At 50.1% G+C, this 16,558-nt stretch overlaps 1 protein-coding gene across 7 annotated transcripts in view; it reads left to right on the top strand.

Moving 5' to 3' along the window:
- The window catches only part of RFT1 (RFT1 homolog), a 60,963-nt gene extending 46,782 nt beyond the window's left edge, over nucleotides 1–14,181 (top strand). Inside the window, exons 13-16 of one of the 7 annotated variants that reach the window (XR_002337565.1) lie at nucleotides 72–366; nucleotides 1,155–1,347; nucleotides 1,440–1,558; nucleotides 1,752–3,514. Coding sequence is in view for 1 of the 7 variants with exons in the window: in XM_021068956.1 (XP_020924615.1) it covers nucleotides 72–239 (168 nt within the window). In the remaining 6 variants the exon portion in view is untranslated. Of the gene's footprint in view, nucleotides 1–71; nucleotides 3,515–12,917 lie in introns of those variants that run through there. The other 6 variants (XR_002337563.1, XR_002337564.1, XR_002337566.1 and 3 more) reach the window with 6 other exon arrangements.

Here is a 16,558-nt window from a genome sequence, read left to right as displayed (position 1 = left end):
CTGGCTTGCCCCAGAGGAAGGGGAGCTACAGCTAAAGGGGCTGGGGCAGTGATGGTGGTTTCTTTCTGCAGGTGTTCCTCTGCTGTGAGCGGGGCTGGCCAGCCAGGCTGGCACACATCACTGTGGGGGCCCTCTGTTTGGGAGCAACTCTCAGGACAGTGTTCCTCACAGAGACCAAGCTGATTCACTTCCTCAGGACTCAGTTAGCTGTGTCCAGACTCGCTGACAAAACGACGTGACCTCACGGATGCACTGGCACCTGTGGCACCTGGACCAACTACTAGGTGGTTTTGTGGGTGGAACACGTTTTCTCTGCAGAAGAGCCCAGCTAAGTGTTCTACCGTGGAGTGAGCCCAGCCCAGGCAGGTGAGATGTTAGAGCAAATCTCCACCAGACCAAACGCTTACTGTCCATTTGAGGTTTCAGACAGGAAGGAGGGGTTCCATTTTTAAGGGAGGGGCCAAAAGCTCTTTTAAAATATATGCAATTATTTTTTTCACCATTTTTTTGTAATCAGCATTGTTCTTTTTGAATTATGTATTAATTCCTTTTGGGTGCGATTGATCTTAGCAGCTATATGCTCCAACAAACTATATCTTGGATGTTAATAGTCGGAGTTCCTCTTGTGGCTCAGCAGGTTAAGAACCGGAGTAGTATCCATGAGGGCACGGGTTTGATCCCAGGCCTCGCTCAGTGGGTTAAGGATCCAGAGTTGCTGAGAGCTGCAGCATAGGTCACAGACGCGGCTCGAATCTGGAGTTTCTGTGGCTGTGGTGTAGGCCAGCAGCTGCAGCTCCAGTTGGATCCCTAGTCTGGGAACTTCCATATGCCTCAGGTGTGGCCCTAAAAAGAAAAAAAAATGTTAATAGTCATCTGGCCCAGAAGGAGAGATGTAATGATGTAGCCATTTTACCTTTCACAGAAAGACTTAACTTTTTCTGTAAAAGCAGAAAGGAGACTTGATGTTATGTGATATAATGCACCAAAGAAGAACAAAGCTGGCCCCAGAGTTGTGCGTTTCCTCACATCGACACTGTGGCCTGGGTTTTTAGAGACAGAAGAATGCTACTCAGTGAGAAATCCAAGAAATAAGTCTTTTAGATCGTATTTCCCACAGCCAGGGGGAGTCACTTCTTCATATCTGTGTCCCCCAGGCCAACACACAGCTTCCAAGAGCAGGTACAAGCCAGTTCTTGACCTTTGTCCTGGCCACCTGAAAGAGGGGGACTTTGAAGGACACTGTGATCCAGTGTGAACCACTTTGCTTCCTGAAAGGAACACTACGTTGCAGTTGGCTGTAACTTCTCACGTGGAAGTTGCACACATGACAACTAAAGTTGAATAGAGGTATCTTTTTTTTCCCTCAGAATGAAATAGGATAGATTTTTTATGGCAGCTGTCACTGACTCACAGCCCTCCCACTGACCCATTACTTCCAGCACTGGTCATTACACTTGAATTCCAACCTGGGACAAGACTGCCAGGCTTTCGGGTCTGGTCCTCCAGGTGGTGATGTGAGCCTAGGCTAAGGTTTACGTCTCTGCCCTGCACCCAGCAGGTAAGATCATCAGGCATTGTTCTGAGGCAGCAAAGCTGTTTGCTTCCTTCATTAATGTATTTACTTAATGTCATTAATGTATTAGTTAATTGAATATGATTGGCCTTTGGAGCTGCATGCACAAACTCTATCTTGGATGCTAATAGTCATTATCTGGCGTCAACATCCCCAAACTTCCTATGTTTATACCCAGAGAGCCAGGCAACTTGAATCAGAGACCGTTGGCTGAAATGCACATATTTAAATCCACTGGCCCAGAGCCATTGCCAAGAAGCCAAAGATAAAGATCCACCAGCACACCAAGACTAGGATCCAGTCACCTGGACACCTCTTTATCTATCCAAAGAGAGAATGGTTTGTATTAGCTCGGAGGAAAGCAGCTAAATGCAAGGTATCACTGAGCAATCAGGCCCTCCAGAAGCACGGCTTGGTCATGTTTTGCAAAGCAGGGTCAGCCTAGCTCAGAAGAACTGATTGCCCCGTGGGGTAGGGTGGGTGGCACACACAGAAGGCAGCCCTTCTTCCCATGTACTTTTTCTCCTTTTTTTTGTCTCCAGCCCTCACAAGTTCCTTCTCTACTGCCACTGACCACCCTTCCCTCCGCTAGAACCCTGTCACCCACCCCCTGCCCTCTTGACCCCGAGCTCAAAGTGTGGTCCTTGGACGACCTGCATCAGAATCGCCTGGATTACAGTTAGAAATGTCGGTTTCCCAGACCCATTCCAGACCCTTGGCATCTGCATCTCTGGGGCAGGCCTCTGGGACCAGTTTCTTCTGCAAACCAAGGTTGGCACCCCCGTCGTCCTCACCGGCTGCAGGGCCCAGGGCCAGTTGTGTTCATGTTCCCAGTTTCTGTTGCGGCTGTGGGAAGAGAGCCTCCATTGCCTAAGCAGCGTTGCTGGCTCCCCAGCTCCTCAGGAGCAAGAGCATCACAGCTCCCACTCTGCTCTCCAGCCTGGAGAGGCTCTGCGTCTGATGGTGAGGGCTCGTGTTCATCTCGTCCCCATGCACCCCACTGGGCACTGCCATCAGCACGGGGCTGCCGCAGACAGTGCCAGCCCCTCTTGTAAGATGGCCAGCTGGGATGGCCGCCTAGGGCTCCATCCTGTGGCCTGCTTCCCCGTTTATAGAAAGAGGAGTTCCGATGACCAGGGCTTTGGGCAGTGGGTGTTTTCCCATTACTAACACCTGCCTCCTGGGCTCCAGCACTTGGGCAGCGGGCACTTTGCAGTCCACAGCCTCTGCCTCCGCCCCTGCTCCCTGGGGCACAGCTGGGCCTGACCACTTGACTCTGGGGCTTTCCCCCCACCAGCCCCCTAGAGCCACACCTGTGCCTCGGGTTGCTTGCATACATGGGACCTGATCCATGTGACCCAAGAAGGATTTTGCAGGGGAAATCACACTTTGGGCTACAATTACCACTTAAAGTATAGTGAGGCTAGTTCTTCATGGAAACAAGTCTCTAAAACACATAGGTTTATGAAATGAAGAAAGCTTTGGTGGTGAGAATAACAGCATTTCTTCTTTCTGTGATTCTCTGGCCACACATATGTGTTGGTGGCCAGGTTGGCCTGTCAGGTCCCTCCATGAGAAGATATGCTGAATCACTGCTTCCTCAGCAGTGACTCCTAGCTCTGGTGGTGCTGTATATGCTGTCCCAGGCCCTGCCACTTACCAACCTAATGCAGCAGGACACCGACTTGATTCTGTCTTTTTAAAAAATTTTTTAATTAAAAAAAAATTTTTGGCCATGCCGTCAGCATGCACAAATTCCAGGGCAAAGGATCGAACCTATGCCACAGCAGCAACCCAAGCCAGCGACAACACCAGATCCTTAACCCACTGAGCCAACAGGGAATTCCTTGCCTTTTTTTTTTTTTAAATCACGCGTTCATCTTGCTAGTTTCATGTCAATTCCCCAGTTTTAAAATGAATAAATTATTTGGTACTCATCTTTATAAGATCTCTCATACCCATTCTCTTTCCAAAAAGGAAACAAAAATTCTTAAATTCGAAAAGGAAAGTAGGCAAGTACCTTGAGTATGTGAACCATTTTTATTCCTCATCAGAAATGTTCTCTGGGAGTTCCCGTCATGGCTCAGTGGTTAACAAATCCGACTAGGAACCATGAGGGTTCAATCACTGGCCTTGCTCAGTGGGTTGGCGATCTGGCGTTGTCGTGAGCTGTGTTGTAGGTCACAGACACAGTTCGGATCTGGCATTGCTGGGGCTCTGGTGTAGGCCGGTGGCTACAGCTCCGATTCAACCCCTGGCCTGGGAATCTCCATATGCCACAGGAGCAGCCCTAGAAAAGGCAAAAAGTCAAAAAGAAAAAAAAACGTTCTCTGTACATTTAAAAAATGTTTTTGGTCTTTTTCTAGGGCCATACCCATGGCATGTGGAAGTTCCCAGGCTAGGGGGTCAAATCGGAGCTGTAGCTGCCGGCCTACACCACAGCCACAGCAACCTGGGATCTGAGCTGTGTCTGTGACCTACACCACAGCTCACAACAACACTGGATCCTTAACCCACTGAGAGAGGCCAGGGATCGAACCCACAACCTCATGGTTCCTAGTCGGATTCGTTAACTACTGAGCCACGACAGGAACTCCTCTGTACATTTAAAAAAAAAAAAAATGAGTTCCCATCATGGCTCATCAATTAATGAATCTGACTAGCATCCATGAGGACACAGGTTCAATCCCTGGCCTTGCTCAGTGGATTAAGGATCCGGCATTGCTGTGAGCTGTGGTATGGGCTGCAGATGTGGCTCAGATCTGGCGTTGCTGTGGCTACAGCTCCTATTTGACCCCTAGCCTGGGAACCTCTATATGCTGCAGGTGCGGCCCTAAAAAGCAAAAAAAGAAAGGTTCTCTATACATTGATGTGACCAGACAGTGATTCTGACTTTGAAAGAGGGGTTGGCTTCCTGGCTTCTGCGATGCAGCCTTCTGTGTCCAGAACTGCAGGCCTGGCAGTTCATTCGTTGCTCTTTCCTTTCACCTGAAGCAGTATTTCCCATTGTTGATAGCACTTTTCTCTCTCCTGCCTTCTCTGTCCCACCTGTCCTTGTCTTGATCGTGTTTTTAAAATAAGCAGCCATTCTTTGGCAGGTCAGGACTAATATTAGGGCAGGGAGGGGCAAGCACATGATTTTAGATGTGTGGTTTTTAGGGAGTGCAGGGCACCCCTGCATCTTTATATCTTAATCAGGTGCTTGCTTCTTCTGTTTAATATGGAAATAAGACTCCTGAGCCAATCACATGCGGGTGGAAAATGGTTTGTTTTACTGTTATTTACTGTACCTGAGTGAATTATCTCTCCATGTTCAAAATATTTCATCTGTTAAATACCTTTCAAGGGTAGCAAGGATGTTTTATTTGAAGAGTCTGTGGGAGGGAAAGAAACATCCCTAATATGTGTCATTGACCCAACCCCAATTTCCATGGCCGAGTCAGACCCTGTACTCTGTGTCATTCCTTCTTTTTTTTGGTCTCTCTTTTTTTTTTTTTTTGTCTTTGTTATTGTTGTTGTTGTTGTTGTTGCTATTTCTTGGGCCGCTCCCGCGGCATATGGAGGTTCCCAGGCTAGGGGTCAAATCAGAGCTGTAGCCACCGGCCTATGCCAGAGCCACAGCAACGCGGGATCCGAGCCGCGTCTGCAACCTACACCACAGCTCACGGCAACGCCAGATCATTAACCCACTGAGCAAGGGCAGGGACCGAACCCGCAACCTCATGGTTCCTAGTCAGATTCGTTAACCACTGCGCCACAACAGGAACTCCTGTGTCATTCCTTCTTAACCAGAACCATCTGGGTGTATCAGATTGAATTTGGGAAAATGGGCTCCTTTAGGGGCCTAATGATGGAAATATTATAAATACTCTTTAATTATCCTCCAGATTAATTAGCAGAAGTTGTGGGGTGCCCCATCCCAAAGTGCAGTCAGCTTCTGGCCTGTTCGCTATTCCATCCTTCTGGGGCAGTGTGGTTCAGTGGGAAAGTGTGTAAGGTGAGCAATAGGGAGTCAGATCTTTCCCACACAAACTGGGTGCTCACCAGAGTAGGTGCACCCAGAGCTCTGTCCAGGCTGCATCATATGCATAGAGACCCCTCCCCACAGCTTGTCAACCTGATCACAGTGCACTGTGTCTCACACTGAACATAGCAAGTGTGGAAGTATGTAAGAGCTGTGGTTGGCTAATCGGCATGGTGTTAGGCTCTGCAGACATTCAAACATCAGTTTTAAAGCTTACTGTTTTGGAGCCAGTCAATTTATTTCCTTCTCAGTCATTTCTGTAGGTTCCTAAAGAGTTGGAGTGCCCTGGATGCTGTGCCTTGAGGTGAGTGAACAAAGGGCCTTGGGGGCTTGAGAAGCCAGAGGGGTGCTGCCCCGTGAGGCTGGCAGGTGCCGGGCGCTCCGGGCAGCTCCTCCTGGCTTCACAATGGGGCCCAGGCGGTGGGCAGTCAGGCTGGTGGGCATGAGAGAAGGAGTCCCAGAACCAAATGCTGCTCTCAGGGTAGAGGTCCAGCTTCTCACATTGATGAAATCATCTCTTTCACCACCTTTATCTTCTTCCCACAATCTCTCCTCTCTGCTTTAAGCTCTGTTCTAAAGCAGAGCCCCTGAGGAGAAATGGACCCGGCACAGGTTATCTTCAAAGGGCAGCTACTGTGGGTCATGGGTCATAAGTGAGCCAGTGGATGGGCCACCCTCAGGGCAGGTAAGCACCCAGTTCAGTCAGCTCTCACTTGGCAGGGGCTGGCCAGGGTGGTATGGTTCATCCACAGTTGTCCCTTCAGCTCTGGAGGGGCTGCATGATGGCCTCTGATGTAACAGCTGACTCATGAAAGAATGTTCTGGTCCACCATTTACTTGTCTCATTACCTCCCTTGCTCCCAGATGTGTCCCAAAGTTACGACCCTGTTGACTTTACTGTAACCATGTTGTCCTGGTCTGACCAATGCATTTGGCAGAAGCCACCAGGGCTCAGAGCACTCAGTGGGAAAGGGACCTGGAAATCTGGCAGCTCTTGGTCATTTACTCTCATCTGCACCACAAACTGGGGCCTTGGAACAGGGCTCTGATGCTGTCAGCACAGCGAGCAGTGACTAATTAAGACACAACCACATTAGTCACGTTGGAGGTGACAACTGAGCAGCATGTTTCGGGTTCCTGTCTGAGAGATCCTGACACACTTTTCAATTATGTGGAACTAATAGTGTGCGGCTTCCACGCAGCCATGTCAGCAGGAGAGAAGGGGGTCTGAAATGAAAGCATGACTCACTGTGGCTCCTCACTCACTTCTTGGCACTTCCTATTGAAAATTACAAAAGGTGACACCAGGGGAACCAGCATCAGGGTGTCTTTCAGAAGGGTGTTATAAGATGACTCTGAGTGACACAGGAGCCCGGTCCTTTCAATAGGTGCACCTTGCGAACCCCAGCGTTGGCTAGTTCCAGCCTCCCTGTTCTCAAGGCGCACTCTCGTCTGGCCGCCATCAGAGCCTGGCACAGCCAAGCAGGGAGAAGCACGAAGACCCAGGAGAACCGAAACACTGTAGCCATGAGGAAAACAGGAATGTTTCCTCCACACATAATCCCAACCAAATTAGGGAATGTTGCTGAAATAGCTTTCCTTTTTGTTTCCCCTAGGGCCTCAACACAACAATTTTATGAACAAACCAGACTAGTACAGTGCATTTTTATGTTCCTGAGCTAGAGCCGAAGATTCCTTTCTTTCTCTCGTGGCTTGTGAGATCCCTAAGTTGTGTCTCTTCCATGACGAGAAAATGCTCTTGCAGGTGTGCAGATGTCAGGCTGTCGGGGTCAATAGAAAGGACAGAGCTACTTGCATTTTTTTTTTTTTTCTCTTTCGTAACTGGAGAGTGACATCATGCAGGGCTGATGGCATGATGCCCAAGCACACTGGCTGCCTGTCCTCGTCTCCTCTTAGCTCTCCTGCAGCAAACCTGCCACCACGGGGCCAAGCCATGCTCTGGTGGAGAAGGACCCCAGCCTTGTCCTTCCTGCGGCGTTCTTTCCATCTGCACTACCACTGGGGAAATCCTCTCGTGTCCACATCTGCCTTCTGAGATACACAAGCAGGGTTTGCCTTCTAAGCGGCCCATGGTGTTGCATACGTGCATACACCCCAGCCTGGATGCCCCTTTCTACCTCACTGGGTGATCTTGATCAAGTCTCCCTCACTCTACCAGGTGTGGCACACTGAGCGCATGCAGGTGCCACCTACCTCTGGACTCCGTTCCTCTGTTATCAAGGGGCCAAATTTGATTTGTGCTGTAAACACTGAGCCTAAGGACTCAAAGGAGCCATCCAACTCCTACTGCAGTACCCTTCTTATCTGTCTTGAAAATTGGGGGCAGAGTTCCCAATATGGCTCAACAGTAATGAACCTGCCTAGTATCCATGAGGATGTGGGTTCAATACCTGGCCTTCCTCAGTGGGTTAAGGATCTGGCGTTGCCAAGAGCGGTGGTATAGGTTGAAAACATGGCTTGGATCACACATTGCTGTGGCTGTGGCATAGGCTGGTAGCTGTAACTCCAATTCAAACCCTAGCCTGGGAACTTCCATATGCCATGGGTGTGGCCTTAAAAAGACAAAAGAAAGAAAAGAAAATTGAGAGTTAGTTTAAGAGTTTGCTTAGAAGTTCCTGTCGTGGTACAGCAGAAATGAATCCGACTGGGAACCATGAGGTTGCGGGTTCAATCCCTGTCCTTGCTCAGTAGGTTAAGGATCTGGCATTGCTGTGAGCTATGGTGTAGGTTGCAGACATGGCTTGAATGCTGAATTGCTGTGGCTGTGGCCTAGGCTGGCAGCTGTAGCTCTGATTGGACCCCTAGTCTGGGAACCTCCATATGCCACAGGTGCAACCCTAAAAAGCAAAAAAAAAAAAAAAAAAAAAGTTTGCTTGAAAGAAGGATTCTTAAAAAAAAAAAAAAATACTAGTTTGAAATCCACAGGATTTGAATGTTTTAGGCCTCTCCCTGACCTTACATAACTTTTTCTCACAAATTCCTCCCCTGCCTTAGTCTTTATCTCATCTTAGAGAATTTAAGGTAATTGTTTAGCACAGGCATTAGCACAAATAGAAATATTTGGGAGAAATAAATCTGGCCAAAAATTATGTTGCATTACAATGAAAAATTCTTGGTGACACCACTAAGGAGTGGGAAGGTGGCTAACTTTGGCCACTGCAGCACTTCGTGACCATGGGCAGGAGATCTTGTTCTCTGTGCCTTGGTTTCCTCATATGTCACTAGCCCATCTTGCATGGCCCAGGAAGGATGGAAGAGGAGCAGAGGTAGGACAGGCAAATGCAGCCCTGAAAGCCTCAGAAAACACAACCCATAGCAAGGCTTCCTACACATCCTGTATACCTGCCTCCTTGCCCACTTTCCCTTCTGCTCCTCATCCTGGAGCAGAGCTCTCCCAATGCTATCCATCCCCCTGCCTCCCTAGCCAAGTCTCACCTAGCCCCACCCTCACCCACACTGACCCCATCAGGGCTGTTTATGGCTGGGCTGGCAAAGGAGCGAGAAGTGAAAACATTACAAATACTAGAGATTTAACCACTTTTCTTTAGCCCTGTCACTCAAAGAGGGCACTAAACCCAGAACCCATGGCATTGGTAAACACAGGGCCCATCCCTTTTCCTTGGCTTCTGCCTGGTCTGGCTCTGAGGGTGCTCTTGGGAGTCCAGTGCCACCTTCTATGGAGCCTCCAACCTCACACCTCTCACCCCCTCGCCCACTGGGCCCTGTCCCCATCACGCTCCTTTCCTTTCCTTCCAACAGCTCTGTTTTCCTTCTCTTTTGAGAATTAGGAGGGCAGGTTGCAGTGGGGGTTCCAGAGAGGGTCTGTGGAGGCAGATGCAGCTACCTCAAATGGTGTGGCCTTGAGCAAGGGGGTTAGTCCCTTTGAACCTCAGTTTACTCATCTAAAAAATGGGCATAAGAGCACTTGTGTCATAGGGTGTGGCAAGGAATTCATGAGAGAATACAGGGGCACTGAGCAGGGGTGCCTCACACCAGACCAGCGTTTGCTCTGTGAGTGGAATTATAAATCTGCCAGAGATAAACCATGGCCCCTAGGAATGTTCGTTTCAGCCCAGTTTGCTCTCTCTTCCCAACCTAACCCCAGTCCACAGACCCGCATGTGATTGAGCCTTTTCTCCTTCAATGGAACCATTTCTTTCCCTTTTCCTTGATGGCACTGTTACAGGTAAAGGGGAAACAAAAGCTCCTTTTCAGCCCAGCTTGTCCAAAGGAGCTTAGAAGGTGAGGACATGGGCAAGGAGAGTGCTCGGGCCCTCTCACTTTTGGCAAACTCCAGCAGCCAAGCCAGGGAAGCAAAGCCACAGCTTCGAGGGAGAGCCACGAGCGGCCAGCAAATGCCCTCTTTCAGGCTCAACCAGAGCAGCCGCCCAGAACAAGAGAGGATGCTTCCGAGGCTTTTAAATGGTTTTCAGCAATTTCAGAAATTGCCGTCACTCTTAGTTTAGATTTCCCTGCAGCCTTAGACTAAAGCAGAAAGAAAAAAGTCCCCTGGTTGTGGAAGAGGATGTGGCATTGTCCAAGGAGGACCAGCCGCTGTCAGCAGCTTCTGAGGAAAACAGAAAGGTCTGAGCTGATCCTGCCATGCGAGTAGGTGGCCACTGGTACTGGCTCTTCTGGCCTCAAGTTTAGGCTAGGGCAACGGTGGCCATGAGGACACTCCCACACCCCCATAGAGCCTCATTCTCCAGTTTGTCAGTATCCTCACCTTGAACCCATTCATCACGGCTGATCTGAAACTTCTAGAGTTCTTCCTCCTCACCCTAAAAGACAATAAAAAACCATTGTCTCTGCTATCAGCCTCTCAGATGAATCTCTATAAATTCTGATCTCATTTGTTACGTTTCCTTCTCTGGATTGGGATGAAGGATGCCAGGCTCAGACCAGCTGGCTTTGCCCTTCCAGAAGTAGCTGGGAGGAAGAGAAAGGCCAGAACCTAGGGTACCCAGAGGGTGCCATGTTGAGTGCTACTGTTAAGGTGGGATTTTCCTAAAAAGGGAGGTATGGAGTTCCCACTGTGGTGCAATCAGTAGCATCTCTGCAGCACTGGGATGCAGGTTCAATTCCCAGCCTGGCACAATGGGTTAAATGATATCAGCTATTGCTGTAGCTGTCGTGTAGGTCACAGCTGTGGCTTGGATCTGATCCCTGGCGTGGGAACTCCATATGCTGCAGGGCAGTCAAAAAGAAAAGAAAGGGGAGGTGTATTCTGCCCACAGTTAGGTCTCACAGAAAGCAAGGAGACACCAGACACCTCTGGGCCTAGCGCTGATCCTTGAGGAAGGCATAAGGCCCTTGACCTTTGGTATCTGGGTCGTATCTGGGTCATATCTGAGCCATGTGGGTCCATCAGGCCTTCCTCCTGCTGCTCCTACCTGGGCATACCTGGTTCTGATCCTCATGGCCTATTGCTCCAGGCCTACCCAACCCCATCAGCCTCTGTGGGCCACTCCTCCCCCTCAGCAAGGGCTCTGGTTGCCTGCACAGCTTGGGAGATGATGTTTTGGCCCAGGGAACCCACTGTTATTCCAGATAATCAACAGAGCCAGAGAGCCTGAGAATCGTGTTCTAATTCCAGCCCTGCCTCAGTATCTTCCTAAGATCCTCTTCTCCATCTATAGAAAGTTCTGATCCTTACTCGATGTTGCTCCAGGACCATGCTGGGGACCAAGGAAAAGTCACCCTGCAGCACTCTTTGGGGCTCAGGGAAGAGTGGGAGAGCTGGAAGGCCTGCGCGGTCCAAGGCTGGGGCAGGGGAGCTAGACCGGAGCAGAAGTCATCAGTCTGAAATATCTCCGTGTATTGCTCTTCCTTATCTCCAATAGCTTTATGTATTTTAGGTATTTCTTTTGTTAACTTATAAGCTGTAAATTATAGTTTCCTGGTGCAGCCAAAGCCATGTAGACACTTAGAAACTCCCCATCCCATCCATGGTCTCTTCTTACTTTGCTTGTGTTGCCCGCACCTTGCCATGCTTTATACTACCCTCTACACTGGTCTTTTTTACTATTGAGATCTACCATGTAAAAGTCCCAGTTGTCTGAGTTCCCATTGTGGCTCAGCAGCTTAAGAACCTGACTAGTATCCAGGACGCAGGTTTGATCCCTGGCCCCGCTCAGTGGGTTAAGTATCCAGCATTGCCGAGAGCTGTGGTGTAGGTCACAGACACGGCTCAAATCTGGCATGGTTGTGGCTGTGGTGCAGGCTGGCAGCTGTAGTTCCGATTCGACCCCTAGCCTGAGAATTTCCATGTGCCCTGGGTGCAGCCCTAAAAAAGAAAAAAAAAAAAAATTTTTTTTTTTTTTTTTTTTTGCTTCTCCCTGCAGTTCATTCAACTCTTTCTTTCTTTCTTTCTTTTTTTTTTTTTTTGTCTTTTGTCTTTTTGTTGTTGTTATTGTTGTTGCTATTTCTTGGGCCGCTCCCGCGGCATATGGAGGTTCCCAGGCTAGGGGTTGAATCGGAGCTGTAGCCACCGGCCTACGCCAGAGCCACAGCAACGCAGGATCCGAGCCGCGTCTGCAACCTACACCACAGCTCACGGCAACGCCGGATTGTTAACCCACTGAGCGAGGGCAGGGACCGAACCCGCAACCTCATGGTTCCTAGTCGGATTCGTTAACCACTGCGCCACGACGGGAACTCCTAGATCTTTCTTTCTTTCTTTCTTTCTTTCTTTCTTTCTTTCTTTCTTTCTTTCTTTCTTTCTTTCTTTCTTTCTTTCTTTCTTTCTTTCTTTTAACAGTGTTCTGTGAACTTTCTACTGTACAGCAAGGTGACCCACTTACACATACATGTATACATTCTTTTTTCTCACATTATCATGCTCCATCATAAGTGACTAGACATAGTTCCGGTGCTATGCAGCATGAAGAAAAAAAATTTTAAATAAATAAAGTCCCAATTATCCCCGGTTTTCACTACATTGTAAACTGTGTGGTAGAGGATATCCTGACAGAGAGACCTCTCCTGCATTCAGCCCGTCAGCGAAGCATGAGAGCACTCTTGCTGTATCAGAGCGGGGACCTTCCTCTCCCAGAGGCCCAGAGGGAGCCTGGGAGGGAAGGAAACCTGCCCAAGTCACACTGAGTTAAGGACCAGCCAGCCTGGAGCCCACAGCCAGGACCTACTTGCCAGTGGCCTGAACCCCTCCTTTCATGTGCTTTCCATGACTGTAAGGGCCTCTTTGCACAATGCCAGGCACCCAGGCAATGGTCAGTGCTAACTACAAGATCATGGCAGTCTGTCACTGGGTCATTCAACTGACTGCCTTTCCCACTTTAGAGGCCGGGAAGGTCCTGGAGGAACAGTGGACCTTGGTATCTCCGTGAACACAAGCCAGCAATGAGGACTCAGCCCTCCAGGCTCCACCACCTCCTTGGCTGCAGGAAGAAGGATGCACCAGGCTCGGTGCTGAGAGCGTCTCCATAGGAACTGCTTCCCAAGAAGTTTCCAGAACGTCATTGATGCCCCAGCCCTCCCCCTGGAGAATCTGACTAATCAGCCTAGCTGAATGGGGAACTTGGGAATTAAGGCTACCAGTAAACAGAAAGGAAGTGAAACAATCCCAGACTGGCATCTCCACCCACTGCTCCCTTTCGTCCCTTGGGCTGACGTGGCCTCCTGGGGGAAATAGCTCTTGGCCTGGTTTCCTTGCCTAGAGGCATGGAGTGCATGAGCCTATTATACTCATGCAGCCTTTGTGGGCATTTGGTGAGCTGCTGGCCCATAGGTGATGCCCATAGGTGACATCCATGGTGTTGACAAAGTCACTCCAAGCCCTTGGCCACAAACCCCAGCATGGATCCCTGTGCTGTGCTGTCTCCTGATTCTGCCAGCCTGGCAAGTTACTCCACCTCTCCAGCCACAGCCTGCTCTCTGTCTAAACACTATTTTTCTCTTCAGTTTTCTTTTTGATCAAAAGAACACACATACATAGATTTAACAGTTGAACAATAATACTACAAGGCTGATAACCCAAAATGGCAGGTTCTGCCCCTCCCCCAAGCTTCCCTCTCCTTGGCCCATCATTTTAGTTCTGTTGGTCAACTCTTCCATTTCCCCTTCATATTTCTAAATAATTTGCTAATATTGCTATTTCTTGATTTTTTTCCCCCTTAGAATACTGACCTCCTAGTATGGAAAACGAGCTTGGCTACCACCTCTCAGCACACTTCCATCTCCTTCCTTTCAATATTTTGATTTGGGGGTAAATTGATATTCAGCATTTACATATTTAAAACTATAGAAACATTGTTCTCTGCTGAACCAGGTAGTATCCTATTTCCTTTCTACTACAATCCATTGTTTTTCCTCAAGCTACTAATGATCTCATTATTTTCTTTGCTATAAAAAAATACCTTATGCTCTCCCCTACAAAATCATAAACTCTGAGCAAGCACCATAAAGCTCTTCTCAACATGACTAACCTCAGCAGGTATCTTGGATTCTGTGTTTTCCCTGGAGATTCTCACCAACCCACCTGTGGGCCCTTCCCATCCCCAGAGGGAAAAGGCTCAGAGAATTAAGGAACTTGGCCCAACATCACAGAGGTGGTAGGATGGGGGCAGAGATGTGGCCTAGCCCAGGAGATGCAGTTATGGCCAAGCTACTACCCCCTTGCCTGAGGATGCGGCAGTGGGGTAGCGACCATGTCAACAGGACCTGGAGGCGGCTCTCACCCTCAGCAGGATTGCACGTGGTGTAGAGGCTTCAGCCCTAACAGCAGAGGGCAGAGGCAGGTCTCCCTCTTCATCTTGAGTGACCCTTTGTGGTGAGTTTCCACAATGCCATGTCCATCCCTCTCTGGGGCAGATCTGAGAACAAGCTGGGCCACAAGTCCACACCTTTCTCCTTCCACCCATGGTGACCTCCCCTTAAACCAGCCTGCACCCAACTGCCAGGCTGACACATGCCTCTCGGTGCCACCAACACCTCCTCATCACAGGCAGGCCACTCTCCCACCGCCCCAGGTCTCCTTCACTGGAGGGCTCTGAACTCTGACTCCAGCCCCCACTCTCTGCACTAGCAATGACTCCTTTCCTTTGCTGGTCAGAGTTGGCTAAGCTCAGCTCTGGGGAAAGCATGGAGGTTATGGTGCTTCTGAGGGATCAAGGGCCCCAGGACCTAGGGACCTGGTCATCCAGTTATTCACATACAGGCAACTCACAGCCATGGCCATCTGAGTCCCTAAAGGCAGCACACACACCCCTGAAGGGGACAGAGAGCCTCCTGAGTCCAGAGGTCTTGCTGCAATCCCCTGTACCTCACACCAAAGAGGCTTGTGCATCATCTGGGCCTCTGACAACCACCATCCCTGAGGCTGCACACCTGTGTCATCACATGTTCCTACAGGTGAGAGGCCAGACCAGCAGGGTTCTCTACCACTGATCCAGGACCACCCCAGGGGCCCAGGGTCTGGAGCAGGACTCATTTCCCCAGCCTTGGCCATCAGGAAAAAAGGGGTGGGTGTCAGAGGCACTGGGCATAGATCTCTGCAACTGGCCACATGCCTTCTAAATGGATAACATACCAGGACTTAATCTGCAACTCAGATTCAATCAACTAAGAAAGGAAGACGAAAGTGTGTGGTTGTCATGGCAACACCAAATTGCCCAGGACTGTTGGTCTCAGGTGGAGAAGGGAGAAGAGCAGAGCCCAGTCTCTGTTCCCCTCGTGGGGATATTCTGGGGAATGGGGTCCAGGCTGGACACCACCACTGCTTTCTTCTTACCACCCCAGCTCAGAGCTGAGGGCCTGGGCCATGTGGTGTGTTGCAAAGGACGCTGGCTGGCTCAGGGCCCTCACCCTAGGCTCTGGGGCCCAGATTGCTCAGGCATACATATTCCAGCCCCATGGCAGAGCAGCTCGCACTTGGAGCCCCCTGCTCCTACTGCCCCCCAATCCTAGGCCTTCCTATCAGTGCTATACCCTCAGGCCTGGTCATGGATGTGGCCCAGCCAGCCTATCCTCTTGAGTCCAATCTGAATGATCAAAGGAACAACAGCCTACGCAGAGGGTGCCAACCAAAGCTGCATGGAGGAGGTTATGGGGCTGGCCCATGCACAAGCACACCATGCTGCCAGCCTGGTGTCTTCCTCCCCACCAAGAGTAGGATGAAGCCAGCCTGGGGGGTTGTCCCCTGGAGTCTATACCAACCTGGGCCCAGGCTTGGGTGGGAGTGAGCAGTAGAGAAGGAGGAGCTGAACATTAGGAACCTCACCTACCCTCCTGCCGACCAACCCACCTTCTCACTGGCCTGCCTCTGACCATCCAGTGCCCCCAGGATGAGGTCCAAGCTCCTCAGTGGAACTCAAAGCCCTGCTGACCAGCTGCACGTCCATCTGTAATCCCAGGGCCTGGCTGTAAGATGATCCATGGATACTTACTTCATGAATGAACTTGAATAAATGAATGAATGTGAATAAATGAATGAATGAGTGGATGACACGTGGAATGAAGATCAGCAGCAGAGGAAATGGAGAGGCCAGGTTGGGATAAGGAGCTCATGGGAGGGCCTCAAAGGGAGGTGTTTGTCAGGATCCCCATCCCCCAGTCTGCCCCAGCCCTGGGGCAGCTCCCATCTTCCAGGGGGACCACTGAGGTCCCTAGCAGATGTGGCCCTGTTACTTGATCCCCCTTCAGAGAGGCAGGGGACCCCAGGGCCCATCCCCCAGATCCTGGCTCACCTGGTCCCTAGGGAGGCTGCCTCCCTGGGACCCTGCGACCAAACTGCTTTTGCTACACACTCTGTGGGTTCTCCTGCTGTCCAATTAGTGCTAATTGGGAGCAGGAAGTGTGTTTGTTGGGGGTTGGGCCTGAGGTCACATGTCCTTGTCTGATCCTAGAAGCTTCCAAATTCTCCACAGGACCTGGGTAGGACTGACTGGGCTTTGTGTGCACTGTGTGCATCTCTCCAGAGGGCC

The sequence above is a fragment of the Sus scrofa genome, chromosome 13, assembly GCF_000003025.6.
Source record: "Sus scrofa isolate TJ Tabasco breed Duroc chromosome 13, Sscrofa11.1, whole genome shotgun sequence".
In the NCBI taxonomy this organism is placed as follows: domain Eukaryota; kingdom Metazoa; phylum Chordata; class Mammalia; order Artiodactyla; family Suidae; genus Sus; species Sus scrofa.
This window is presented reverse-complemented; position numbering and strand designations above follow the sequence as displayed.